Source organism: Oryctolagus cuniculus, chromosome 2 (genome assembly GCF_964237555.1).
Source record: "Oryctolagus cuniculus chromosome 2, mOryCun1.1, whole genome shotgun sequence".
NCBI classification, from domain to species: domain Eukaryota; kingdom Metazoa; phylum Chordata; class Mammalia; order Lagomorpha; family Leporidae; genus Oryctolagus; species Oryctolagus cuniculus.
Window position 1 is genome coordinate 169765937 of NC_091433.1, and position 27839 is coordinate 169793775.

General features: G+C 44.6%; 1 protein-coding gene across 15 annotated transcripts in view; it reads right to left on the minus strand.

Annotated features, from left to right (window-relative positions):
• Positions 1 to 27839, minus strand: part of LTBP1 (latent transforming growth factor beta binding protein 1) — a 445461-nt gene that overhangs the window by 256315 nt on the left and 161307 nt on the right. For 7 of the 15 annotated variants that reach the window (XM_051843018.2, XM_051843017.2, XM_008254564.4 and 4 more), the window contains exon 1: positions 555 to 963. In XM_051843018.2, the coding sequence (XP_051698978.2) occupies positions 555 to 777 (223 nt within the window). In that variant the 5' untranslated portion in view covers positions 778 to 963. Of the gene's footprint in view, positions 1 to 554; positions 964 to 1030; positions 1124 to 25140; positions 25311 to 27839 lie in introns of those variants that run through there. The other 8 variants (XM_070069261.1, XM_070069260.1, XM_051843011.2 and 5 more) reach the window with 3 other exon arrangements.

Genomic DNA, 27839 nt, shown 5'->3' on the forward strand with positions numbered 1-27839 from the left:
TGCATTTTTATTTATCAATTCATAATTCAGTTTTGTGATATAAAAAAGAAACATGGCAACAGATTCAAGTCTATATCCCTTTCTACAACCGACAGACAGGTTCCTGACAGCTTTTAGAGCTCTCCTTACAGCCTGGCTATTTATGAAGTAACAATTTACGTTTCATCACCACCTTCCAAATGCTGTAACATGAGGCGAATCTAACCCAAACCCCACTTATCCCTGGGCAGATACAACGTGAAGCTGATGAGTTCAAGTTACACGGCCGTCTCCACCTAAAGCCCATTCTCCTCTTTTCTACTGCATCCATGCCCGTCATCCCACGACTATGCAAATGCTAAGCAAGAGGAGGAAATATTCTAGCTGCCTTGTCTCCAAGACACCGAACATCAGGTTACAAGTTATTCCAAGAGCAGCTGAGAGGATCTCATGACAGAAGCACATTCGTACTCCTAGTCCGCACCCCATTCAGGCAGAGGGCAGTGTGAAATGGACCGGGCATCTCATAAAAACTCCGTTAGGTAAGGACAGGCAGGGAGCGAGGAGGCACTCACCCACTCGGAAGTTGGTGGCTGTCAGGGTGTCGGCAGCGTGACCATTCTCACTAATGAGCGTGGTCGTGTTCCCCTTCTCACAGCTGTTCTGACAGCTGCCCTTGGTGCAGGTCACCTTACAGATGCTCGGAGTGAAGACCACCTTGATGCGGCCAGTGTGGTTACTCACTAGGAGCGGAGGCAGGGAGAAAAAGAACAACAAACACATCAGCTTAGTAGCCATGAACTTGCCTTGCAAAGTTTAAAAAAAAAAAAAAAAAGGAAAAGAGAGGAGGGGAAGAGAGAAAGAGAGAAAAAAGAGAAAAGAGCAAGAGCCCACAACCCGACAGGTTTAAGGAAAGAGGGCAGCCTTCAGTGCTCGCTGCTCTGTATCCCGTGGTGTCTCTGAAACAGGAGTAGGAAGCTTAGCAAACAGAACTCTGGGATGCACTCCAAAACCACATTTGAAGTCGAGTCACTGGAGTGGGATTACTAACCACAATGCTGCACTTTATTCACGGGCAGACAAAGAGCAATACCAAGGGCACGACAGATTAAAGAGCCAACCCTGACAGGCAGATGTAATGCAAAGAGGTTGGCCACGCACCTAGTGCTGAATAAACGCTCGTGTCCTCAGCTCGCATACTTTCCCTGTTTCTCCACTTATTAAGTCACTATTTGCAGCCCGACCCCTGGAAATGTTTTAGGCATGCGGCATGTCTGAAAACATCTGTCTCAAATCTCCTGGCACTCTCAGCTGAAGTGATCAAATCCTGTGACGCAGTTGCAGGAGCCCATTTCTTTTTCACAACTCCAGGGCATGATTTCTCCGCGTGAGTTTAGGCAACACAGATTTTGTTTTTACTAGGGACGGGGTCCGCCTCAGACGGAGTTAGGTGAGGTCGCAGGGATGAAGGGCTGTCTCCATTACACCACCATTCTTGGGCTTTCACTATTGCTATTCATAGACCGCCTGCAGCAGGTATTTCTTTCATTCACATGGCCCTCTCTTAAAAACCAAAACGCTATAACCTAACCGCACAGCCGAGGCATAGTACTGTAAAACGGGAACTAGACTAAAAGTCAACTCCGGCTTGGAATCTTGGCTCCACCACGGCGTGACCTTGGACATGTCACTTCACCTTTTCTCCAAAGCTTGAGAGAACTGGGGCTGACACTTTCCAGCCACCTTTTAATTCCCCGGTCTTTAATCAGGGGTCAGCAAGCTATGGCTCTGGGGCCAAAGCTGGCCCACCGTCTGTATTTTGTAAAGAAAGTTTTATTAAAACAGCCCCCACTCATCTGCCTATGACTACTTTTGTGCTGTAAAAGCTGCTCTCCACAGCCAGGTCCCAGTCTAAATGTTCAGGTAAATTACAACGGAGACACCTCGTTCTCACCTCTACCTCTGTGACATGCCACCAGCCAGGACAGTAGGCAGACAGCAAAGATGGCAGAAGCCGCTGAGGACAGTTCTCCACGAGGATTGAAGGCTGGTAAGATGAGGTGCCCTTCCCATGGCCACCGTGTTACTGCAGTGGCCAAGGGGGAAACTGGCTCTCACTCAGCCCACCTGCCGCCATCTCCACCCACCAGAGCTTTTCCCGTCCACAGTCTTGGTTTGGTCATTATAATACTTTCAGAAAATCATCTAAGATGTTTTGATAGACCCCTCAACAAATTAAACTGTAGTCAAAATGGGAGCTTGGAAACAAAGACCTTTAACAAAGATGGCATAAGAATTTCAAGGTTCGAATGGGGCCTCAGAGGTTTTTTGATACAACCATCTCTAATCCACTGCTCTCATTCCATGGGCCACGTGGTCACGTGGTCATTGAGCCTTTGTTTGAATACCTCTAATGATGGGGAACTCATTACTCACTAACAGCATTCAAGCAGGGGGAGTTCTTACCAAATACTGCTCCCTCTTGAGCTGAAATGTGTTTTCACAGTAACTTTCTCACATTAATCCTAATTCAGTTCCCTCTGATCTCACAATGTGAGATCTCATTCACACAACAGCCTTTCAAATACTCAAAGGTAACCAGCACACAGGCAAAGAAAGCTGACGTTGGAAGAATTTGAAGCCATCAGCTGCGCTGGCCCTCTCAGTTTTCAGAAGACAAAGTATTCCGTCACAAAAAAGCATTCCTTCTCGGGTGGTTCTAACACTGGAGTTCAGATCAATGGCCAACCAGCCCTTGCAAGATGGCACCCAATAGGAAGCTACCACCGGTGCTTTAAATCAGGGATTGGTCAACTTTCTCTAAAACAGGCCAAATAGTAAATATTTTAAGACCGTAAGCCAAAAGGATACTGTTGCAACCATTCAATTGTGCGGTGGTAACTGGAAAGTAAACTGTCAAAAACAGTATATACACGAGTGGGTCTGGTTGTGTTCCCGTAAAACTTTACTTACGGAAACATTTTTCCAACCTCTGCCTCAGGGCTTATCTGACATTTCAAATTACCTGGGCATCTACCCTAGAAACCCAAGAGAACACAACGGAACGCCGACTCCACGCTCAGACACAATCCTCTAGTTTGATTTGTTTTTCAACAGTAGCACCAAGCCGTCAGCTTCAACTCTGAGTTGTCAGAGCATGCTTATAAATATCTTGAGGATACTTTATGTGTGCAAGTGTGTGAAGCCCAGGAAAAAAAGAGACAACATCTTCCCACTTCAAAAGAATATAAACTTCTATTTTTCCTGGCTCTTGGTACAATAATGAAATTAGAGACGGTGTGCCAACTATTTTGTCTTCTCTGGCATTAACTCGTAGCACCAGCAGCTGCCATGCAGATGCTCAGGCACCAAAATTATGCTCACTTAGGCGAACCGAGACATCCAAAGAAAGCAAGCATTTAATCATTATTCCCGTTTCACCTCCCAGCTACAGTAGTCACTTTACAGGCACTTGAGATTCTCCGGGCCTATTGTTTTTAAAAACGTATTACATGTCTCTGCCAAAAAAATTTTTTTTGGCCTGGAATCATCTGATTTTCAAAAGGCAGAGACAGTTTCATATGACTTAATTCTGATTTTTACAATGTTCACATCTTCTTGGAAGGAGAAGATATATTTTATTTCTTATTTCTCCTTGGGCTTTTCAAGCCCTCTGCTATATACTTCTCAGACACCTGTATTCCTGGCAAGTCCTCTCATTTCTTCATGAAGCATTGAGTTCTTGTTAGCTTTGGATTTCCACATCGATCATCTCAAAATTCATGAGAAAATCAAGCTGCATTTGACCATAAATTGTCACTGAGAGCTCTAAATGGATATCCATAAACGCTGAATTGATCAGAAAACATATTCTCCCATCCTCATTCCTTTAAAATCATTTCCCATATCTAGGTGACAGTATAAATAGTTGGGTTTTAAAGCACACAAAACTAAGGTCCAATGCTCTGAGTCTCAGATTTGTCACATGGGAAAAGTCAAAGAAAATACAGACCTTTCAAAGGGCTTCATAGGAATTCACTAACAGTGGACAAGAACTTCCCTCCAGAGGCCAATTGGGCTACAAGAAACATCTTCCTCAAACACCTTGAAGAAGCTCATACCCAAGAACCTCAGATGTCCTGCACGTAGTAGGTAACCAATAAAAGTAGACTACATAAAGAGGCCCAAGGCGTCCATGGAGCAAGATGACCAAACCCCACTCAGACCCAGGACTCGCAGAACGCTGGAGACTATCCCGGTCCAAGGCCTTCCTCACTAGTGAGGAACCAAGCCCAGGACCAAGCAGGGGCAGAAGACCACCCCCGGTGGCACCTACTGGCCTGTTAGGAGTTACAAATCCAAGAAGCCAAGGTTAGGCCAGTCAGGAAGGAGTTAACAGGGAAACCACTGGACAGCTTTTGTTCTCAGTCTTCCAGAGGGAGAAAAATGTGATTTTTAAAAATTTTTTTAAGATCCTTGTAGGTACATCAGCCCCAGAAATCTTAAGCAAGCACTTTGGAACCTTGATTCCAGAGGCCTTGGCCAGAAACATAGATTGCCTGGAGCTGGGGAGCGCCTCCATTGGGCCTCCTAGTCAGTCAGTCAAGACACTCAAGGATCAACATCCTGTCTGCAGCCTCTGCCAGACCCTGTGGGAGTTTCTGCCTCCAAGAGGAGGCACTGGCACTCGGTTTAAAACAAACCACAGACATTCAGAGGGAACAGCAGTGGGCTGGAAGTGCGGCCGACACTCTCCCAAGATAAAAAGCTTTCCTTTCAGCTTCCCAATCATTAACAATAGAGAATCGGTCAACAATGTGAGGACCATTCCCGCCGAACAGCCTTCAGCCTAGGAAAGAGTCCGGCAGCCATCTTTCAGTCACTAGGCCAAGATGCGACCAAGACCAAAGGCAGCCAATAATAAATCCACTGAGCTCAAGACTCCCATCCGAAGTCGTGAACCAATGCGGTCTCCTGTGCAGCACCTCAGCATTCCCCCAACCTCAACAACAGGGACTGAGGGGCACACACAACACCCTCGGGGAACAGGCATCCTCTGTGGCTGATGCCTTCGCCCAGCCCCGAACGAAGGCCTACAGGCTGATGCAACGTACAGGCCACATGTGCTCTCTTCTGGGCAAGAGAGAAATAGAGGTAAAGCTCATTTTCCCGCTGACAGTCCATCGCTCGCCCCAAAGCCAAGAAGTCTTTGAAGGACCAACCATAAAAGCATTCAAGGATGCTTAGAATAACAGGGCTTGTGTTCAGCTCGCCCAGCTTACTTAATGCCTCCTGGATGACCGAAACAATGCCCAGAGAACTCGTGCTCTGTGTAAGGAACAAGATCAAACGCACTGCTTCCTCAGCTTGTCGCAGTCCTGCACATCTCAGGTGAGACCTCCAGCACCAGAGTGGGCAGGTGCTCACTCTGATGTAGGCAGGCATACAGAATACAATTGATGAGGTTTGTGAGCTGGAAGACCACGCCTTCACCACGCCCCCTGTGTGACCTCATGCCCCTACCTGACCACACCTGGGTGCCCACCGGCCACTCAGGTTAATTAGCCACTCCCCTTTGCAAGTGGATTCAACGCCTGGGAAACTATGTACCCAGCCTTTTCCTTCTTCCTTCTTTTTGGGCTTGTGTGGCCTCTGGGCCACCCACGCCATGCTGATTGGACTTCATGCTCCTCCACATGGCTGGCTCCTGGTGCTCGGTGTGCATGCAGAGTTCTCTCTCCTTTACATAGGGCCCTCACTCTCCAATGCATTTCTCACTGAACAAAAGCTTAAAAACTTATCATGCTTCCTTGTTCATTTATGCCGGTTTCAGAACTCATCTCTGAATATTAGGCAAGAACCCACACAGGCTTATTAATATTGGAAATTTCATTAATAAGCACATGGTGATAGCATATGGCACCCCATATTCTGATATCAATCCCAGCTCCACCTCTTGAGTTTCTCAGGTAGGAGGAACTAAAGAAGTAGAGAGAAACTACTTGCCACACAGGCAACAGAAATCTAAATAAAAACATCTGAGCTCTCTCCCCCTTTCAGTTTGCCCTCAATGTTCACTAGAGGGAATGATGTGTGAGAGTCTCATCTCTCGTCTTTCACATATATGTATGTATGTACATATGTGTATGTATGTATGTTTTCCTTCCATTTATACAAACTTAGGAGACAGACTTATAGAGAGGCAAAAGACAGTGTATCAAATCATTTAACACAAGGAAACATTTCTGGATATATTCTGAGTTTATTAACACATTGCTTATTGCGCATCAAAATGCAGGGGTAAGACCTATAACCAGTCTTGGTTATATATGGTTAACATGGTATACATGAGGGCACTTAAAAATGTCTGTGGAAAAATAGAATTAAGTAATTGTATTTTGGAGCACAATTTTTGAAATCCAATTTCCATGAACTTTTTGAAGTATCCTAGTATATCTATGTGTACATACACACACACACACACACACACACACACATAAATACACATGCATGTATATTCCTTCAACAATTCAACTGCTTATGGGACTTACCAAGTTTTGATTCCTTCCTACACACATGCCCAAACATGCTCCTCTTCAGCCTTTGCCTGCCTTGGGAAACGCCATGTTTATCTCGGACTTCTCTGTTTTATCACCTGATGCTCAGCACAGCGGTGGAACCTGTACGTTCTATTTCCAGAAGGCGACAACTTCTCGCCGCTTGGCAGCAAACGCCCTGGTGCCGTGCGACATCATCTTGTGCCTGGATTATTTCAACAGTCCCCTCCCAGAATCTCAGCTTCTAGCCATGCCCTGCCACGGTGTATTCTCCACACGGGACTCGGCCCATCCCTCTTCACACTCCTCAGTCAGATCACGGCCCGATTCCCTTCTGTAGCTTTCCACTTCCATCAGGATACAAGGCAAAGGCCCCACAGCGTCCACATGGCCTCTACAAACTGGTCCTGCGACCCACCAGGCCTCATCCACTGTGATGCCCCCCAGCGCATCTACGCTGGCTTACTTGCTAAGTCTCACATCCCAGCACACTCCGTCTGGGCTCTCTATACTTGACCGTTCCCTTTGTTGGAATACTCTTTCACAGAGAGGTACAGCTTCCTCCATTTTCTCTTCTAGGACTTCTCACAAATACCACATTATCATCTGGGCCTTCCCTCATGATCTGCTATAAAATTTTAACTGTTCCACACATTCCCTGTACCCTGCTTTATGCATCTTATGATAAATAAATCTAAACATGCTTGCAACTGTCACAAGTTTGGAAACTCCATGGAAACAGGAACGTGTCTGTCCACTTCAGTATGCCCAACATGGAGGCCAACATTAGGGTGCAGTGGGTTAAGTCACGGCTTTGGACACCAGCATCCCGTATCAGAGCGCCAGTCCCAGTTCTAGATGCTCTGATTCTGATCCAGCTCCCTGCTAATATGCCTGGGAAGGCAGCAGAAGATGGCCCAAATACTTGAGTTCCTGCCATCCCCATGGGAGAGACTTGGAGGGAGTTAGAGGCTCCTGGCTTTAGCCTGGTAACCACAGCCATCTGGGAAGTGAACTAGCAGATGGGAGATAGATCCGTCACTCTACCTTTCAAATAAAGAAATAAAACTTTATGCCTAATATGCATCTTATAGTATGTGCTCAAAAAACAATGCGATTAATAAACTTAATTGACAGGAAACTATTGATGTTTATCTGTGAGGTAGCTTTTAGTAGTACTTTCTAAAAAAGTTCATATAAAACCTTGAGCCTCATGTTATTTGTTAAATATTATATTTACCAGAAATATTTTCATCATAAAAATCTCAGATCATGGGAAAGCATATGTTGTTATGTCTTGGAAATGCTGCAATCATTACAAAACATGTTTTCCCATTAAACATTCCCAAAAAGTGACCAATGATTCTTTTAAAGTGAAAATTTTTAATTAAATCCGTTGAGAAGAATAACTGAATAAGTAACAGGAAATAGCAATTTCTCAGCACTTTTTCAAAGAAAAACAGTTATTTGCTACTGAAGCTTCACAATATATTATGCCAAAAACCATACTGACACATGGTGGAAATTTCTTCTAATCTTTTAAGATTGTTATCCATTTTAGTCAAAAAGAAGAGATATCACCTACCTACTGGTTTATTCCCCAAATCCCTGTGGTATGGGAACAGTCAGGAAGTTGGGTAGGAATAAATGAGCTAGGAAATTTTCCCACAATTTTTTCTCTGCAGCCTGCATTTTAACTCCACCCCCTTAACATGCTGATCTAGTCCACACACTTTTCCATGATGCACTTGTATCGCATCCGGGTCTGAGCTGGAGGAGACACCATGATGAACACATGGGAGCTAAACAAGTGGAGACGCCGTGAACACATTCAATCCTGTGCAAGCTCCATCTCATTTATATATTCAGTTAGGATACCACCCCCACCCCATAGAGGGGACTGTTGGAATTGGGAGTGGTCCCCCTTCTCCCACATGCTCTGTCTTCATGGGCATCTCTCTGGCCCTCTAATGAGGAGTTTCTCCCCTACAAGGGTTACCTACACTCACACTTGAATGGATTTTTTTCTCATTTTAAATAAATCCTGCTACCATTTACACATGTTATTTACGCCTGTTTTGAATTCTTATCTCAGGTGAGACAAGAATGTGGAATAAAAAGAGAAACATATTCCTATAACACCTGCAATAGCAAGGGATGGACCAAGCCAAAGTTAAAAACTGGGAACTCAAATTGGATCTCCCATGTGTGTGGCAGGGACCCAACTTCTTAAGCCATCACTGGCTGCCGCCTCCCAGGCTGTACATCAGCAGGAAGCTGGAATCAAGAGTGGAGCCAGGACCAAATTCAGGCACTTTGATATGGGATATGGGCATCCCAAGTGGCATCCTAACCACTGTACCCAACACCCATCCCATTTTCCTCTAATTTCATAAATAAAACTTACAATATTCTGGAAAGTGTTTTAACTTCTAACATGTTTCTGATTTCCTGAGAGCTCACGCACTCTGTAGGCCAGGAACATTACCACCCAGATGCAGCAGCTCTTACAGGAATTGCCACTAGACTAGAAAATCCACCCAAAAGAGAAACACAGTTCGGTTGCCAGCTCAGGAAGACTGACTGACAGACTAACTCGAGGGTCTAGCAATACCAACAGAAGGCTGGATCCCAAACTTCTACGTATTTCAGGAGTCAGGCCTAATTTCCTGTTTCACTCATTTAACCTTTGTTTTATTTTGACTCAAAATTTCAGGACTATGATTTCCACCTCAAACCACGCACTTTTCTCACCATCAAACCTGCCCGTAACCAGACTCCACCACCCCCAGTAGGACTTTAAAATGCACATCTTGAGTCTTTGGCATTGTTTTAATCTTTCCTTTTTCTCCTTGGCATTTTCCCTCTTTACACACCAATCACTTCTCTATAAATACAAGAAAAGGTCCTATTTTTAATCCTTGGAACTAAATCACATATTTTTGAAGGTATATTTACAGTCAATAGACTCTTTACCCAACAAGTAGTTCACCCACTCGGCAGGATCTGACCCAGTGTTTAAGGCAAGAAAATACAGTTGGTAATAAAAGTGAAGAAATAACAAAACCAAGTAACGGCTTTTTGACATTTTCATTTTCTGACCCTTTTGGTAAAATGTTTTTCTTCAGCCTCAGATTCTGAAAGGATTCAACTGTCCAGGCATACTTTTTCTTTTTTTTTATTTAGTAAATATAAATTTCCAAAGTACAGTTTATGGATTACATTGGCTCCCCGCCCCCCATAATTTCCCTTCCACTCACAACCCTCCCATCTCCCGCTCCCTCTCCCATTCCATTCACATCAAGATTCATTTTCAATTATCTCTATATACAGATTGATTTAGTATATATTAAGTAAAGATTTCATCAGTTTGCACCACCTTCATCTTCATCTTCATTTCAAGTCCCTGCATTCTATTCCCATGTCATTCTCCTCTTCCCACACACTCTTTCCATTCTCAAAGAGGAAAAACTGTTTTCTTCAGTTTGAGGCTAATGGAAGGTGGGAAAATGGAGCAACTTAGATAATCAGAAGTATGTTCAGAGTCGAGAGACAATGAGCGGTTGTAGTATGTGCTTGTGCCTACAATGGTGAGAATCACGGAGGGAGAGGCCTCTTAGTTGAGTCAAAAGAATGGAAGATAAGAAACCAGGAAGGGTTTTCTAAGAGGGAAAGACATAGGTATGCAAGTGAGGACTGCTGGATGTTGTTGGGGTGTTCTGCTGGGCGCTGCGTGGATGTGGCCATGACGTGAGGTCAGGCTGGGTCTAGTCGGAAAGGACCTGAATTTCCTTTAAGGAGTTTGGTTTTATCAGAACTTGTGTCCTAAGAGTTAATTGGATTGTATAGAATCATAATTCTCCAAGTGTATGGTGGAGACGGTCTGGGACCCTGGAGGGAAGTAACCCTCACTGAAGCTTGCGAATAAGCCATGAAGTGTATTCCTTGGGAAATGAATAGCCCAGTGGATATCTCTCTGGTTAGTCAGACTGGCTCCTCCATGTACAAACAAACAGATGTTATTTATGGAAATGGTGAGTGATAGACTGGTAGCAAATGCCTCCATTTACTTGCTCTTTGAAAAACAACAACTGTGGGGATAAATAAAACCTAATTGTGTTCCAAAATTAAGGGACAGAAAATTTGAGTCATGTAGGATGTACCTAACCCCCTATTTCTATAGGAGGCACCTGCAAACCAGCCCAACGGTGTGAATGCTACAGATGCAGGACAGGTACATGTTGGCTACTCTGCTCTTTTTTCTGCCTCACATTTAACAGCAAAGTCTTGATCTTGTCCATTTCACATGTGCCTGGGATGCCAAGGATATGAGACCTAAACTGATGCTGATGCGAAGACTGGCACAGGATCCTTGAAGGGAGACAAAGATTATTCACACGTAGGGGAAAAAAATGTGTCTTTGAAATGATTTTCACTCTTGGGACTCTTAGAAAGAATATCATCTTGAACTGTGATGCTCATCACCTTCCCCAAAAAAATATTCCCAGGCAAACTCATTGAAGTCTCTCCAAGTATAGTTCCCATGATGGCTTGGATTCTGCATCATGACGGTGGATTATGTTTTCGATCCAAAATTGAGAAAATAGGCCCAGTGAGCTCCTTGTGTTTGTTCTTTCCTTCTTTCAATGGACCAGTTGAAGACGTGTCTTCTGGATGGATGTGTTTCTTCAGCTCTTCGATCACAGCATTTCATGTGTCATTGTCCATTCTGGATGGCACAGCGCTGGTCAGCATTCTGGTGTTCAGGATTAGGGGCAGAGGCAAGAGCTCCAGACATATTGCAGACAGGTAAATTTCAAATATTGTAATCACAGAACAGCCCTGTGTGGGTGCAGGCACACCAGGACCAAGGTGTGTGTCCCATCACCGTCTCTAGTTCATGGGGAATGAGAGCCTTGTTCAACAGTAGGCCAGAGCCTAGCCTGGACTATCCTGGGTGTTCCTCATCCCTAAATTAAGAAGTATGCCTGAGGAGGTACTTTTCTCTGAAGGGAGGAGAGAACTTCCACTTTGACTATGACCTTGTCTGAATATGATCAGAGTCGGCGAACTCAAAAGGCTTCCATAGCCTTAGCAACTCATGACTAGAGCCTAGGGAGATTTCTGACACCATAAACAAGAGTGTCAAATTGTTAAGTCAACAACAGGAGTCACTGTGTACTTACTCCTCATGTGGGATCTGTCCTTAATGTGTTGTCCAGTGTGAAGTAATGCTATAACTGGTACTGAAACAGTATTTTACACTTTGTGTTTCTGTGTGGGTGCAAACTGATGAAATCTTTACTTAATATATACTGAATTGATCTTCTGTATATAAAGAGAATTGAAATTATGGGGGGGGGGAGCCATTGTAATCCATAAACTGTACTTTGGAAATTTATATTTACTAAATAAAAGTTAAAAAAAAAAAAAAAAGAAAGAATGGGAACACAGCGGGAGACAGACAACTGGAAGGGCAGAGAAGTGACTTTGGAAATTTATATTTACTAAATAAAAGTTAAAAAAAAAAAAAGAAAGAATGGGAACACAGCGGGAGACAGACAACTGGAAGGGCAGGGAAGTGACTTTTAGTCAAACAGCTAACAACTGGAAGCCACCAAGCCTTAAAGGAGTCCAGTGCCCTCCGGCTTCTGTTACTTCCATCAACAAGATGTAGCAATTTTCCCTGACACCCAAGACAGATACTGGGAACTTGACAAAATTTAAATTCTATTTAAGAGGGAAAAAAAAAAAAAAAAAAGATGTCAAAAGATAGGGCAGAGAAGAAAATCCAAACATCCTAGGCCCTGAACAAGATATTTGGAGTCACTTGAGCCACCAGGCTGGAAGTAAATGTCTTGATATGCCTGAGGGATTCCAAGGTTTTCATTCAGGCAATGAAAATCCAGAATAAACAAAGTTATAATTTGAACGCATCATATAAGGTTTAAGATGCACTAAGGACATTGAAGATACGAACATTTTTGCAACTGCCAGGTCAACTCTCAAGTTCAATGGAATCAACTGAAGGAAAATCTGTTGAAGCAATCAGTTATATAGAAAACCAGGATTTTAAAATCTCCAAGTTAATTTGGAGTTATAACACCAGGGATTCTAAGTTTTCAGAATACCAATTCTCTCATTCACTTCCTTTTTTAATGCAAATGTCTCTCTGGCTCAGTTTTTGCATGAATCCATCCATTGGCCCCAACTACTTCCCCAAGGGATTACTGCAATAGATCTCATTATTGGGAAAGATTTCAACCTAAAAATCTCTTTACTCAAAGCCATCATGTTACACCTGGCTATGCTCTAGTATCATGTGATAAATAAAATTGAGAAATGATTAGGTGCCAATAAAAATGAATTACTGGATATGCCACTACACATTGTAAGTTTCTAGCTGTCAGTTAATTCTTCTTAGGTTACTCATTTTCAACTTTGTCTTTTACTCTCATCAAGATAGGACCTGCCTTGTTGAACATTATTGTGTGTGTGTGTGTGTGTGTGTTTACAGGCAGAGTGGACAGTGAGAGAGACAGAGATAAAGGTCTCCCTTTTGCCGTTGGTTCACCCTCAAATGGCTGCCGTGGCCAGCGCGCTGTGCTGATCTGAAGCCAGGAACCAGGTGCTTCTCCTGGTCTCCCATGCGGGTGCAGGGCCCAAGAATTTGGACCCTCCTCCACTGCCTTCCCAGGCCATAGCAGAGAGCTGGACAGGAAGAGGAACAACCGGGACAGAATCCGGCACCCCAACCGGGACTAGAACCCGATGTGCCAGCACCACAGGTGGAGGATTAGCCTATTGAGCCGCGGCGGCAGCCCCATTATCGTGGTTTTAAAATATGTCCACAAATTCCTTGATAGTTCTTTCTGCAAGAAGTAAAATCTAATCTCCTCCCCTTTGCATGGATTGGTCTTTGTAACTCCTATCTAAAGAACAGAATAAAACCGAAGTTACAGTTACTGGTTTCAGAGACCAGATCACAAAAGGTACTGCTTGTCATTTCAGGCATGGAAAGCCAAGACTCTGTGACAAAAAAATATCCTACACGGAGGATCTCTGTGAGACCTCAGAGGAAAGAAAGGATCATCAAAGAAGGAGACACTCTGCTCTGAAGGGAGAACATCCACTTTGTTTATGAACGTGACCAAATACCGATGGAGTCTATATTCACAAAAGGCTTCCATAGCCTTGGCAGCCCATGGCAAGAACCTCGGATGATCTGAGGTCATAAAAAAAAAGTGTTAATTGTTAAAGGAACAACAGTAGTCACTGTGCACTTGCTCCCCATGTACGACCTTGTCCTTATTGAATTGTAATAAAAGAATCAACTGCAAATTGTCTACCCAAACTGTACTCTATATGTTGTGTGTGTGCATGGGTGCAAATTGTTGAAGTCTATGATTAGCATGGAGTTCGTCCTCTGTATATAAAGTCATACTAAAAATAAACCATAATGAAGAAGGAGATGGGGGGCCAGTGCTGTAGTGCAGTGGGTTAAAGCACTGGCCTGAAGTGCCGGCATCCCATATTGGTGCCGGTTCTAGTCCTGGCTGCTCCTCTTCCGATCCAGCTCTCTGCTGTGGCCTGGGATAGCAGAAGATGGCCCAGGTCCTTGGGCCCCTGCACCCACATGGGAGACCCAGAAGAAGCTCCTGGTTCCAGATTGGCACAGCTCTGGCTGTCGCGGCCAATTGAGAAGTGAATCAGCGGATGGAAGACCTCTCTCTCTCTCTCTCTCTCTCTCTCTCACTACCTCTGCCTCTGCCTCTCTCTGTGTTAACTCTGACTTTCAAATAAATAAATAAATCTTTAAAAAAATAAAAAAGGAAATGGGAAAGGGAATGGGAGGTGAGATGGGAACTGGGGTAGGGTATGGAGGAAAGAACCACCATATTCTTAAAGTCCTATCTATGTAAAAATGCATTTATTAAAATGAATCTTGATGTGAATGGAAGGGGAGAGGGAGTGGATAAGGGGAGGGTAGTGGGTTGGAGGGACGTTATGGGGGGGAAGCCATTGTAATCATTATTCTGTACTTTGGAAATTTATATTCATTAAATAAAAGTTAAAAAAAGACAGGATTTATCGACAAAGTGAAGGAAATAAAAAAAATTAAAATTAAAAAAATGTATTCATTAAATAATTTTTTAAAAAAGTATTGCTTGTTTGTCATCTCTGTGTACCTTCTGTTGCATCACTCTCTGGAGTGAGTGTATTTCCAAGCTGGGAGGACAACCAAGCAGCTTATAGGGAGGTCCTAGTGGCCAAGAAATGCAGTCTCCTGCCATTGGTCATGGAAGTGAACCACCTTGAAAGCAGAGCTCCTGGCCCCAGTCGAGCCTTCAGATGACAGCAGCTCCTACTGATAACCTGATCAAAACTTCATCAAAGAACCTGTGCCATGATCAGCCAGCTCCTCTGAATTACTGATCCATGGAAACTGAGATGTGTTTCACTTCAAGTCACTAAGGTTTGGAGTAATCTGCTACACGGCAATAGTTAAGATAAAAATACACTCCTTTTCTGCTTTTTTCCTAGATCTGGAGAACACAGAGGCAAAAATTATAGACTTTTCTAAATACACAGAGCACTGTATGCATGATGACAGCCTACAAACTCAAATACAAACACCAATCATGTCAGCTACAACCATACCCATTTGTTAGACAAGGAAATCACCGAAACAGTCATCAGGGTCATCAGCTTGACCAGGGTCACTTTGTGAAGTGGAGGTGGGATTTCAGTACAGCCCCTTGTTCTTTCCTCAACACTCAATGCCTTTTCTACACTTGTAATGAGCGTTACTATAGATACCATGTAAGGATCTAGCTTGACGTGACCATAACCACGTGGCTCCAACCGCCATCCTTCCCTCTTTGTGACCCCGCTAGTCATCCCAAACCTCATACGGTAAACAAGGTCACTGAGATAACCTGTGTCTCTTAGGTGATGCCCAGAATGTTACCATCTCTTGAGAAAGTCCGGGTACACTCCAATTAGCCAGAAGTCACCTTTATTGATAGATCCCTTTTCTCCTGCCAGTGGCTAAAGGGTCTGCTTGTTTTGCAGCCACTCAAGATTAGCATCAACCCATAAATTCTGGATAAATTACACTTTGTGAAATCCTGGATGTGTGCCACTTTCTAACGTCTCAGGACCCATCTGTCTTTGGTGGCTGGTTCTCATATACAGGGTTTTCCCAAACAACTAAGCATTCAGGAAGGCTGGGATAAGGGAAGCAAACACAGATTGAGCACCTGATATCTTATATCCTTCATCTCGCTTCCTTCTCACAACAAGCCTAGGAAATACGTGTTAAAACTTTTATTTGACAAAGAAATTGATATGGTAAGGGACAGGATACAATAAAACCACTCACAGCCTCCACCCTCAAGGGTGTTGAAATGTCAAGGGGAAGAAAAGACACACACATACAGAGGAATGCCACCCAATCCACCTACCTCACAAGGCTGTGGCAGGCACTGTATGAAATGATGGATATAACTCATAAGCTATAAATCATCAGGCAAATGTATGAGGCTAGTACTTCCTGTGGTGAGTTCTTAATGCAGCGACTGTGAGAAGCGCTCACACCAGGAACGACACTTCACCAATGATATATCATAGCACTACATCTGTGAGCGCTTCTGAAGTCAGGGAAATGTTCATCTCAGGGTGTTTTCTTTCATGAACATAAATACTATTAAAGACTATACTGAAGGCAGTCATTTGGCTTAGCGGTTAAAACTCCACTTGAAATGCCTGCGTACAGCATCAGGGTGCTGGCGTGAGGCTCCCAGCTCCACTCCCAGCCCCAGCTTCCTGCTGCCCTGCACCCTCAGAGGCAGCAGGTCACGGCTCAAGTAGTTGGGTCCCTGCCACCCATCGTTAGGGCCCTGCCACCCTTGTGGGAAATCCAGATTGAATTCCGAGCTCCCAGTATCAGCCTGAAGATTCTATGGTATACTTCATCCCTACATCATTTCTAGATATAACTTGACTACTTGACTCTTTGAAAGGTATCAAAACAGATTTCAACCAGTTGTAGGAACCTACTGATGAGAAAGGCTTACTTCGCATTTTAGTAATTTTGTCAAGCTAAAAAATTCTTGCCAGTAGCTCTATTCTCAGGTAACAAATACTAGTTAAGACAAAGGAAAGAGGATGAGAGGGAGAGCAAGAAAGGAAAGAAGGGAATATCATTCTGTTCTTGAAATTCTATCTACAAATCACATTCCATCTGTTAAAAACTAGTTAAAAATTAAAGTAAACTTTTTTTAATTAAAAAAAAAACACCACACTGTTGGAAGAGGCATTTTACCTAGCATTTAGGATGCCTGTTAAGATGCCCACGACCACACTGGAGTTCCCTACCCACCTCTAACTCCTGACTGTAGCTTCCTGACAGTGCAGTCCCTGGGAGGAGGCAATGAAGGTTCAAGTGTTTGTGTTCCTGCCACACACATGGGAGACCAGCGCTGAGTCCCCAGCTACCAGCTTTGGCCCAACGTAGTCCCTGATGTTGTGGGTCTTTGAAGAGCAAATAAACAAGTTAAAAAAAAAAAAAAAAAACCAACCAGGGGCCAGCGCTGTGGCATAGCGAGTAAAGTCACCGCCTGCAGTGCCAGCATCCCATATGGGCACTGGTTCGAGTCCTGGCTGCTCTACTTCTGATCCAGCTCTCTGCTATTGCCTGGAAAAGCAGCAGAAGATGGCCCAAGGCCTTGGGCCCCTGAACCCATGTGGGAGACCCAGAAGCAGCTCCTGGTTTCAGCTCCGGCCATCGTGGCCAATTGGGGAGTGAACCAGCGGAGGGAAGACTTCTCTCTGCCTCTCCTTCTCTCTGTGCAACTCTGACTTTCAAATAAATAAATAAATCTTTTAAAAAAGCATATTTTGCTTTGAAAGTCCTACATATGTAAGACTTGACAAATATTTAAATATAATCAGATTTTGACTTTGTACTCACCTAAGTTAGAGCTAGTGGCCCTTTTTTCAAAGAATAAGATTGTTTGGACAACTATTAATTCATACTTTAGATCCTAACTTAAACGTGAAGTTTATATACGAGACTTTTTAAAGACAAATAATGTGCCAGCATTATAACATAACATTGAATTCACGCATACAAATTACTGAGTGCAGTGGTTGGCACAGAAAAGTGCTAAAGAGCTAAAGACGTTGGAGCCAGCATAGTATCTTTAGTAGGGACAAATAAGCCTATGTTCAACTTTTCTAACTACCTGACCCTCAGTGACAAGAATACAATTCACAATTCCTTCAACAGGTTTTTGAACGCAGAATCTATGTTCTCAATGTATACTAAGGTGTGGTTTGCAAACTGGGATCTCGGACAAGAAATATTATGAATCACTTTCTCTGCTAAGAGTCTTGGAAAAACTCCTTTAAAGAAAGGCATCTAATTTTACTGCATTTCCATGTTCAAGACATGGCCCAGCACGCCTGGTACGTATTTAGACAATACTGCATTGTGGCTACCAGAAAACATGACTAAATGGGAGATAAAGGGATTTCAAGAGTCATATTGAGAAGGATCCCCCATCAGCAGTCACTCACGAACTGAAACCAAAAGTCCTCCACTCCACGCCAGCAAGGGTCCCTGAGGCCAACTCAGAGTGCTTCTGTTAACATCCCTACGGGGACTCAGGCCTGATGATGACAGCACACCAGGCCCTCCCAACCCCTGGCGTTCCAGGGATCACAGGGAACTGATGGAACTGACCCACTCACCCCTCTCGCCATCTGCCACTCCATCCCAAGCTTTCTGAGAAGTGAGAGGGAGCAGAGGGCGTACAGAAGTCAGAGCCATACAGGGAATGCAGAGAAGATGTCAAACAGCTGGGTTTGCCCTCTCTGGAGGGCAGTCTTGGGTGCCCCGTGTAATCGGGACATGCAGCTGTTAGAGAGCAGCGTAGAAATAGAGCACGCGTCGGCTGGGGATGTGCACTCTGGCAGGTGAGAGGGTGTGAGAGCGAGGCTGTGCACAGCAACAAGCAAGACGCAAGCACCACAGGAGCGGACGAACAGCAGCCACGTAAGCCAGAGCGCACGGAGCCTGGGCACACATTTCAGCGACCGGAAGCATGTGAAGAGCCCACAGCGCTTTCAGCGAGCATTCCAAGAGGGAGCCTCACAGAGCTTATTTGAAAGTGCACACGGTTATTAAAACATCTGCATTAATTTCAAAAAAAAAAAGTCTTGTACCAAAAGAAATATTGTTTAATTCCATTTGTTTCCCAGGAGCTTTCTGAAATACCCCTGTATGTTACCCGTCCCCAGCCCTTTCCAGAAATGCTGCTCGCTGTCATACTTCTAAGACAGATGCTCCTGGCTGCTTCAGTTTTTTCTTCTGTACCAAATTACTCACTGTTTAATTCTAATATACAGGTTCCTTTAGACAGATTCTGATGCATCTAATTCAGGCCTCATCATCCCTGACTAGGGAAGCTCTTCCACCAGGCTACCTTATAAAGAGCTGGCCAGCCTCAGACTGGGTTTTCCAGGGCCAAGTACCTACCCGTCTTCTAGCCTGCTGTGGCCAGAAGGTGAGGCCACCTGGGGCAGCACCTCTCCCGGAGATGATCTTGTCTGATCACAACACTTAACTGCTCTCCTGGGACGAACAGTGATCTGCCCGTCACTGTGGCCATTCCCTATTGGAATGGATATGGAGGACAAACCGCAGATAACAAGAGAGCTGGCAGTCAGCAGACCATACGTGTGCCTTCTCAGGGTAGAAGAAACAGCAAAAACATCCAGCGCCTCTCACAGCCTTCACTCAGAGCTGGCACACTCAGCCCACCCTTGCTCCTTTGGTCCAAGCAAGTCATGTGGCCAAGCCCAAAGTCAGGAGCAGTGGGGTTGGAAAATCCACTAAACCCAGGAGGAAGCCATGGCAAGAGGGGCAATGGGAAAGAGAACTGTGTAGAAATCATGCAATCTACCATTTTTATTATTCATTCGGGGATGATTACAATGCAAGAAGAAAAAAGACACAGGTCAGAGACACATTCGTAACAAAAACATATCTGCCTCCTTTTTCCCTATTAAAAACAAATCAAAGCACACTGAATTACTCCTGCATGTTTCATTATACATCTGCAGTTACACACACACACACACGCAATATTTTTTATTGATGAATAAAGGAAAAATTATAAATCAAAGGATTTTGTTTGGAGGGAGGACGATTCTGTAGCCTTGTTGAGTAAAGCAGACGCCGACTTCAGGCCGGCTACTCGCGGAATGTAAGCTGCAGCGTGGGCGGACGTCTGCCTCGCCGGACCCCAGTCAGGCGGCCGCCGACGGGAGTGCACCTGTAGCCATTAAGGGGCGTTCATCCAACAAGGCACACAGCTGCGGGTGCGAGCTTCCAGGCCTTGGGAGGAGAGAGCACTCAATCCCACACAAGAAGCTGGGAGGCCGGCAACTGCAGGCAGCCCTGGCCGCCGCCCTCTCACCTGCTCCAGGCAGGCTTGGCTGCTTGCACCACGGCTCTCTGAGTCTGTTTCTGGGACACAGGGGCTTTGAAATAATCATGGTGTTTCCCACAGAAGCAGCCACTGCCTATTGCAAATGTGTAAGCGAGGACTTTCAAAGAGCAAATGTACGTGGTGCCGTCAGGGCTACGAGATGTTTTAACATCTTACTGAAACACTGTATGCGTACCAAGAAACGCACAGAAGTGTACAGATTAAATGAGTTTTTCGGCTTTGGATCACATTCATAACCAACATCCAAATTAAGAACAAAACATTACTAGTACCAAATAGCCCTCACTATTCTTCCTTTATGGATAGGAAACCAAAAAGACATTTTAACAATGCACACACATAGATAGTTGGTTGAACATGTGGGTGTATATATTCGCACATCCATCATACACACACACACTTCACGGTTTAGACTTTGCCTGAAGAATTACTGAACTATAACCACCCTGCAATTACCTCTTACGGAAGAAACTTCTCCTACCCAGAGCTGTTGTTCATTTATGTCTCCTTTGTATGGGAACAAAGAAGAAATCGGGCAACCGGGTTTCAGTTTCGGTACTTTTCAATTTCAACTTTAAAGGGGCTAAAATTCAGTAAATATTTTTAAATAAACAATGCAGAAGTAAAAATCACAGACAGCCATAGCAAAGTCTTAAGAAATAAGAATGGGGCAGGCATTTGGCACAGCAGCTAAGAGGCCACTTCGGATGCCTGCATCCTATACTAGAGTGCTCGAGTCCCAGCTCGGCTCTGGATTCCAGCTTCCTGCTAATGTGCATCCTCGGGAGGCAGCAGGTGACTGTTCAAGTTCTTGTGTCCCTGCTACCTACATGGGAGGTCAGGAATCAGTTCCTGGTTCCTGGCTTCAGTCTGGCCCAGCCCTAGTGTTGCAGGCTTCTGGCAAATGAACCATTAGATGATATCTATATATCTTTCTCTCAAATACAAATTTTTTGAAAAAGAAATGTCACATAAAATACTGATCCTTCCCTTAAAAAAGGGACAGATTCACTAAAAGACAGCTGTTTTCAATGTGAAGGGCGCCCTTGTGCAAGAAGACTAACTCATGAGATGACAAAGCAGGCTACTTCAATTCCCTTGGGAACATCCCACAAGCAGTACTTCGTACAGTCTTGTTTATTATGAATCAAAGCTATCATTTCAACTCTAACAATGACTAATTCCCTAGGAATCGTGTTCCCATTCAGAAGTAAAAGTCAAGCAAAAACCCTCCATTTCTGCCAAGGAAATTCTAAGGCTAAGTAGGTACCATCTCTTTTCTTTTTCTTATGCAGGTTTTTCTCCTCCCAATCTGTTGCTTTGCAGTTTCCCCTGTGCAAACTGTCAATTTATGCTTGTTTTCCTCCCGGTGGGGGGGGGGGGCAGAGGGTGGTGACAGAGTGCGATTCTAGAATATTCTGGAGCCATACTAAAGATTAATTTTGCAGTAACTTCAATTCAATTTCAACACCCAGAAATATCCTTGAGTTTGCTCCTTTGTTATGAAATCTTAGGCCCTTGAGATTAAAACTTCTCTCTGCACTAAAAGCTGCCCACAGAGGAACTTAAACTTAGAAAACTGTTCTCAGAAGGTTTTCCTTCACTGTTGTCATATTACTGAATAAGCTTCGTAAAAGCATTTATAGTCTATCCACATCTACCATTTCCCAGCTACCTTAAACTGTGTGGCCACTCACATTCATATCCACATACCTTCTTGATCAAACAGCTCTTGGAGGAAATACCACTCCCTACTTCCTGCCTCACGGAGGCACAGCGCCCAGCACAAGACTGCTTAAGTTGTAGCCTATGTTTTGCTTCATTAAACTCATCACCCCCAAACCCCATCCCCTTTCTGGCTTATTCTGATCACTGCTCTTTTCTCTTGCCAGGTGTCAATACCAATTCATTTACCTGGGCTTGTACAATGCGACTCTTCCTAATTTGAATTGATTAAGTTATATAGCACGGAGCTCTGGGTACACATCACCATCACCTCTTGCTAGGTATCAACAGTAAATCTACCAACTAATAATTTGCTCTTTCAGACTACCCCCTTTATCACAAATCCCTCTTCAAGGGGGAAAATGGCACCTGTTCTTTACCAACCTAAGTGTTTTCTGTAGTCCTATAGAGCTATTCAAAGGAAATGGTCAGTGAACTGCTTTGACACACACCAACCCTTCAATTTCATCCCACGACCTATCATACCCAACTAATAGTATTGTCAGTCTTTCGTACACATTCAGAATCATCTGCTTCTGTTTGACCATGAAATCTTTCAGCACAATGAGAAATGCATCTGTCTGCAGTTGGTATCTTCTATAAATGTGAAAATAAAGAATATTGAGAGGTACTTTTCCTCAAACTTCCCCTATTGACTTTTCCTTGCTTCTGCTGCACACAGGTTTCCTCGGAGCCTCCACCTGTGGCTAATGCAGAATGGCAAAGTAGAGAGAGAGAACGCTTTTAGTTCCTTCCTATTGTTTATACCTGCTTTCCACTTTGAATCTCCCTATTGTCATTCTCACTCAATTTTGCTATTTCCATATTCGTTTTTTTTTAAAGATTTATTTATTTGAAAGTCAGAGTTATACAGAGAGAAGGAGAGGCAGAGAGAGAGAGAGAGAAGAGAGGTCTTCCATCTGCTGGTTCACTCCCCAATTTGCCACAATGGCTGGAGCTGCACCGATCTGCAGACAGGATACAGGAGCCTCATACAAGTCTACCATATAGGTACAGGGGCCCAAGGACTTGGGCCATCTTCTTTTGCTTTCCCAGGCCTTAGCAGAGAGCTGGATTGGAAGTGGAGCAGCCAGGACTCGAACTGGCACCCATATGGGACGTTGGCACTGCAGGCAGTGGCTTTATCCATTATGCCACAGCACTGCCCCAATTGTTCATATTCTTTTTTTTTTTTTTTTGACAGGCAGAGTTAGACAGAGAGAAAGGTCTTCCTTTTGCCGTTGGTTCACCCTCCAATGGCCGCCGCGGCTGGTGCACTGTGGCCAGCGCACCGCGCTGATCCGATGGCAGGAGCCAGGTACTTATCCTGGTCTCCCATGGGGTGCAGGGCCCAAGCACTTGGGCCATCCTCCACTGCCCTCCCGGGCCACAGCAGACAGCTGGCCTGGAAGAGGGGCAACTGGGACAGAATCCGGCGCCCCGACCGGGACTAGAACCCGGTGTGCCGGCACTGCAAGGCGGAGGATTAGCCTAGTGAGCTGCGGTGCTGGCCGTTCATATTCTTAATGGCCCTGCCACATTACCTTTTATCAAAACTTTCCAGTTGGCCCTCCAGCTCTCAGTAGGGCTCTTGCTCAGCAAAAATAGCCATTTTTCCCTTCCTTTCCTTCCATATGTCTGTTTCAGTTCATTTCTGGGCTTCATTTCAAACAAAAGCCATCTTTTCAGGGAATTTAAGCAGAAAACTTCATCGTTATGGTAATGCATTGGTCTACATCCCTTTAGTAGCACCACACTAGTAAGAAAATACATTTAACCAGAATGAGTAGGAAACGTATAGGTGATACAGATCCTAAATTTAACTTCACATTCTTCTAAAATATAATTTCATCCTCCAGGTTGAGGGTTTGAAATACACACACACACACACACACACACAGTGGGAATTTTAACAGCAAGCATCAATAATCAAAGCTACAGTCTAGTGTCCAATCTTAACACCAGTGGTTCTCCAATCATCTCTTCAGTACACCATGTAGCTCAGAATTCTCTCCCCCATCAGTATAATCAAACTTTGAAAAACGTCCTTCTCACCACACTCTACTTTCAGAGAGCCTCTGAAGAAGGTATCATGGATATGAGACTAAGACCCCAAGGAAAATGAGAAGTACCTCTCTCTGACTTATCTTTTAAATTAGTATTAGAAAAATTTAGACACTCAAGGGATATTCACATTGAGAAAAAACAGGTTAAGTACTTAAATCAAAGGATGTGAAACAGAAGCTCAAAGAGATCTACGTATTCTTGAATGAATGACCTGGAAGAAACCTTGCTTAGGGGCAGGGAGATGGTCTAATGATTGTTCTAGGTCCCCAGGGCTCGCTCTCCACATCATCTCAGTAAACCACACTAACTCTTGCCACCAGAGCATTCCAATAGACAAAACAGGGATGTTCAACCTGCCATTAGATATTGTTTGTTAAATAACCAATTCTGGGGGAAGAATCCATCACATTCAGTTAGGTATAGAAACTGGGAGGTGGAAGAGACATAGGGATCAAATCCACAAAGATAGGGACTTCCAAGGTGTCCAACGGTAGTAAAAACTGTCTTAGCACTTGATGTTTGTTTTGGTGCTCAAAGACAGTCCCTCCCCACCTCACCTCTGGCCTTCTCCTTTCAGTACTGTGGCACAGGTCATCCATCCCGGGGGTGCAGAGCAGGAAGCCACGGGAAGGAGAGAGTAGGTCTCTCTCTCACCTTTGAATGCTCTATGCCTCACTGAATGCTCTGTGCCTCAAAGATGCTGCCAGCAGACACCGATACCGAAACAACAAATCCTCATAAAATCATCACACTTCCCTCCCTTGGGGCCAGGGCTTGTTCTTGCATTGCCCACATAGTGAGGTATTAACCAAGCTGGCCGCTGATACAACACTTCTTTACAAATTCAGAGTAAAATCTGCCACGCCAGCTGCTCAATATGCTAAAAAACTAGGTGGACCTTACAACACGAAAATAGCCACTGTAGGTGAACCTCAGAGAGCAGCCCAGGACATCGCAGCCATTTCACAGGGAATGGATCTTGGCCAGCTGACCAAAGACACATGACTATACCCCAACTTTGAGTAAATGTGTCTCAGAAATGGAGCCATCTCATAGAACTAAATTACATGCAGCTCGCTTCAGATTTCTTTCTAAAATCCAGGAGAACAGCCTTTTCTCAGAAGGCAAGCACGCTAAATACCGCCTGCCTGGCTGCGGCAGGAACCGATGTGGGTTCCTTCAATGACTCTTGCATTTTGTCTACTGTGGCACATTAATGCCATCTGGACAAAATAAAGTGCTTCTACCCTGTGACACCGAAGCGGGAAGACAGTTGACTGGTGCATACTCACACTGAAAAGGAGCCGCGACTGGATCCGGCCCGTATCTCAAAGGGAAGGAGCCTTCAGTGGACTGTTCTCCGGAAATCATCTTCTGGGCTGGAAAGTACTTGGGCTTGAGCACATACTCCTGGCTCTGGCCTCGATGCATCACCACGTTCTGTGAGGACAGCGGCGCCACGCTGGCAAGAAAGAGAGTGCACATAAGGAAACTGATAAGGAACCTTTAAAAGAGAGCTAAAAGGAAAGGAGGAGAAATGCATGGGGCCGGCACTGTGGCCAGAGGGGTTAGGCGCTGCCTGGGACGACGACATCCCATACCAGGGCGCTGCTGCAAGTCCCTGCTGCTCCACTTGCAACCCAGCCCTCTGTGGATGCATCCCGGGGGGCAGCAGATGATGACCCAGGTGCCTGGTTTCCTACCTCCCATGTGAGAGACCCAGATGGAGTTTGGGCTCCTGGCCTCAGCCTGGCCTATCCCTGGCTGTTGTGGGCATTTGGGAAGTGAACCAGTGGATCTAAGAGGGATATCTCTCTCTCTGCCTTTCAAGTAGATGAAACTAAATACATTTTTAAAAAAGCAATCAATTAAACCGATAAAGGAGCATTCATTCCATACAAGAGTCATTTTTTTTTCCAAATACAGTAGCTGAGCACTCACGATGTGTAAGGAACCAACAGCTTACCCTCGGCGATCTCTGCCTGTTGAATCAAGACGCATGAGGAAAGTTGGTTATCACAGGAGCATTTATCAGGGGCTCAGAGCACAGCTTTCATAAGGACTCATGCAAAGCACACTGCATTTATGAGCGTAAGAGGAAAGCGAAGACACACACACCAGAAGGGACATACAAGGGGTTTTCAAAAAGTTCATGGAAAACGCCTATTATGAAAACACTACACATAGATCTCAAAAATTTCTCTGACCCAAGTAAACTTATCTTTTCATTTCACTTTTCCACGAACTTTCTGAAGCTCCCTAGATGTAACCAAGAGGGCAGCACTGGAAATGGGAAGGGGAGACATGAGAAGGAACAGCACAGGAAGGGGGTTTCCAACTTCACCAGTTGCCCCAAATCATCCATGACCAATTAGGGCCAGCACGGTCCAGCGGGGCTTTCCAGGACTGCTTAGCGCTCGCTGGAGGGTTAGTTCATGAACGTCTGAGCCCAGCTTTCCTAATCTGAAACACAGACTCTCTGCCACACAGAGCTAAGAAGAAAAACCAAGCTTGTCAGAAGATGAATATGCGAGACTCAAAATGAACAATTTTAACTCCCTCTTGAAATATCAACTATGATGATGCCTTAGAGATATACTGACTTAATGCTGTCATCGCATAACAATACAAACTGTGCTGTTCAGGTTAAATGTTTTATAATTACTATTTCTAAGAATACAAGAACAAGAAGAACAATTAATCCTAATCTGATCCAACGGCGCGAGTCAAGATCTCCGGGGACTTCTAACCGTAATTACAACCCTTTCACCCTCCTGGCCCAGAGCTTTATTTATCGTGACAGTTCTCTTCCACTGCATGTAACATGTACTTTCAAATAATAAACCTTTACCCACATTCAATCATTCCCTGGGGGACAGAGAGGAAACCATCAGTTACGTAAGACGAATAATTCACAAAAATACACAGAAAATATATCAACTAATTTGAAATATGCAAAAGAGCTACTGGGAGTTTAGGACAGTACATTTAGCAGCAAACCGAGCTACTCTCCAGCATAAGCTGACCCAAAAGGCTGACCCTACTGAGACACCATGTGAGTAAGGGGAAGACATGAGGGGCACTACAGCAGGTCAGTGCAAAAGGTAAACGGTGAAACCACCCGACACACCACACCCTGCATCTCATCGAAAGCACAATCTTGCGTGAACTCAGCCTGCTAGATCCATCCTAGCTGGGGCTGATGACGGAGCCAGGCTGGGACAAGGTGTACCTGAGGCATGCAGCAAGAGAAGAGGCTCAATTAGGTGTTTTCCTCCTAACCACTGGTCTCAATTTATCACTTGAAACCCTGTGGTCTCAGAAAGCCTGGAAAATCCATCATGGGCTTCAGTCTTCCCACATGCAGCATGACGCAAGGACATTCCCTTTGTCGCCAGAATAACGACTCAATTACTAAAGCCTAAGGCTTAACACGATAAACACTGTTGTTTTCATGATGTAAGTGTTGTTTTGAACTTCAAGTATGTTTGGTTGGGATGGAGCAGACGGTGAACAGCTGGGCACATCTGGTGTTGCCTGATTAGGAACCACAAGTCTGTTCTGTCAGCCACGGGTGAAGAGGAGCCTCCTTCTCATCCCATAGACCATGCTGTCACTATGTCACTACCCTGCTGGGACCCCCTGGGAGATGGACAGCCCAGCAGTCCAAGAGACCCTGGGCTGCTACAAGTGACAACTGCCCTGACCAGCACCCATAAGGGGAGCCTGTGGGTATGCCTAGCACTTGAGCTGTTCCCAACTATCCCCTCTTAATTGAAAAGAGTGGAAATAGCAACAAACGAGTCAAACACTATGTGCACGTGGGCTCCTTTCCCCTAAACATATCTGACAGGGAACAAACGTCTAAGACCAAGCCCCACCAGGTCTAGAACTGAAGTGACAACCCCAGGCAGCACTCACTCACAGATATTAGTACTAGGGGCTGGAATCCTGGTACAGAGGGTTAAGCCTCGGCCTGCAAGGCTGGCAT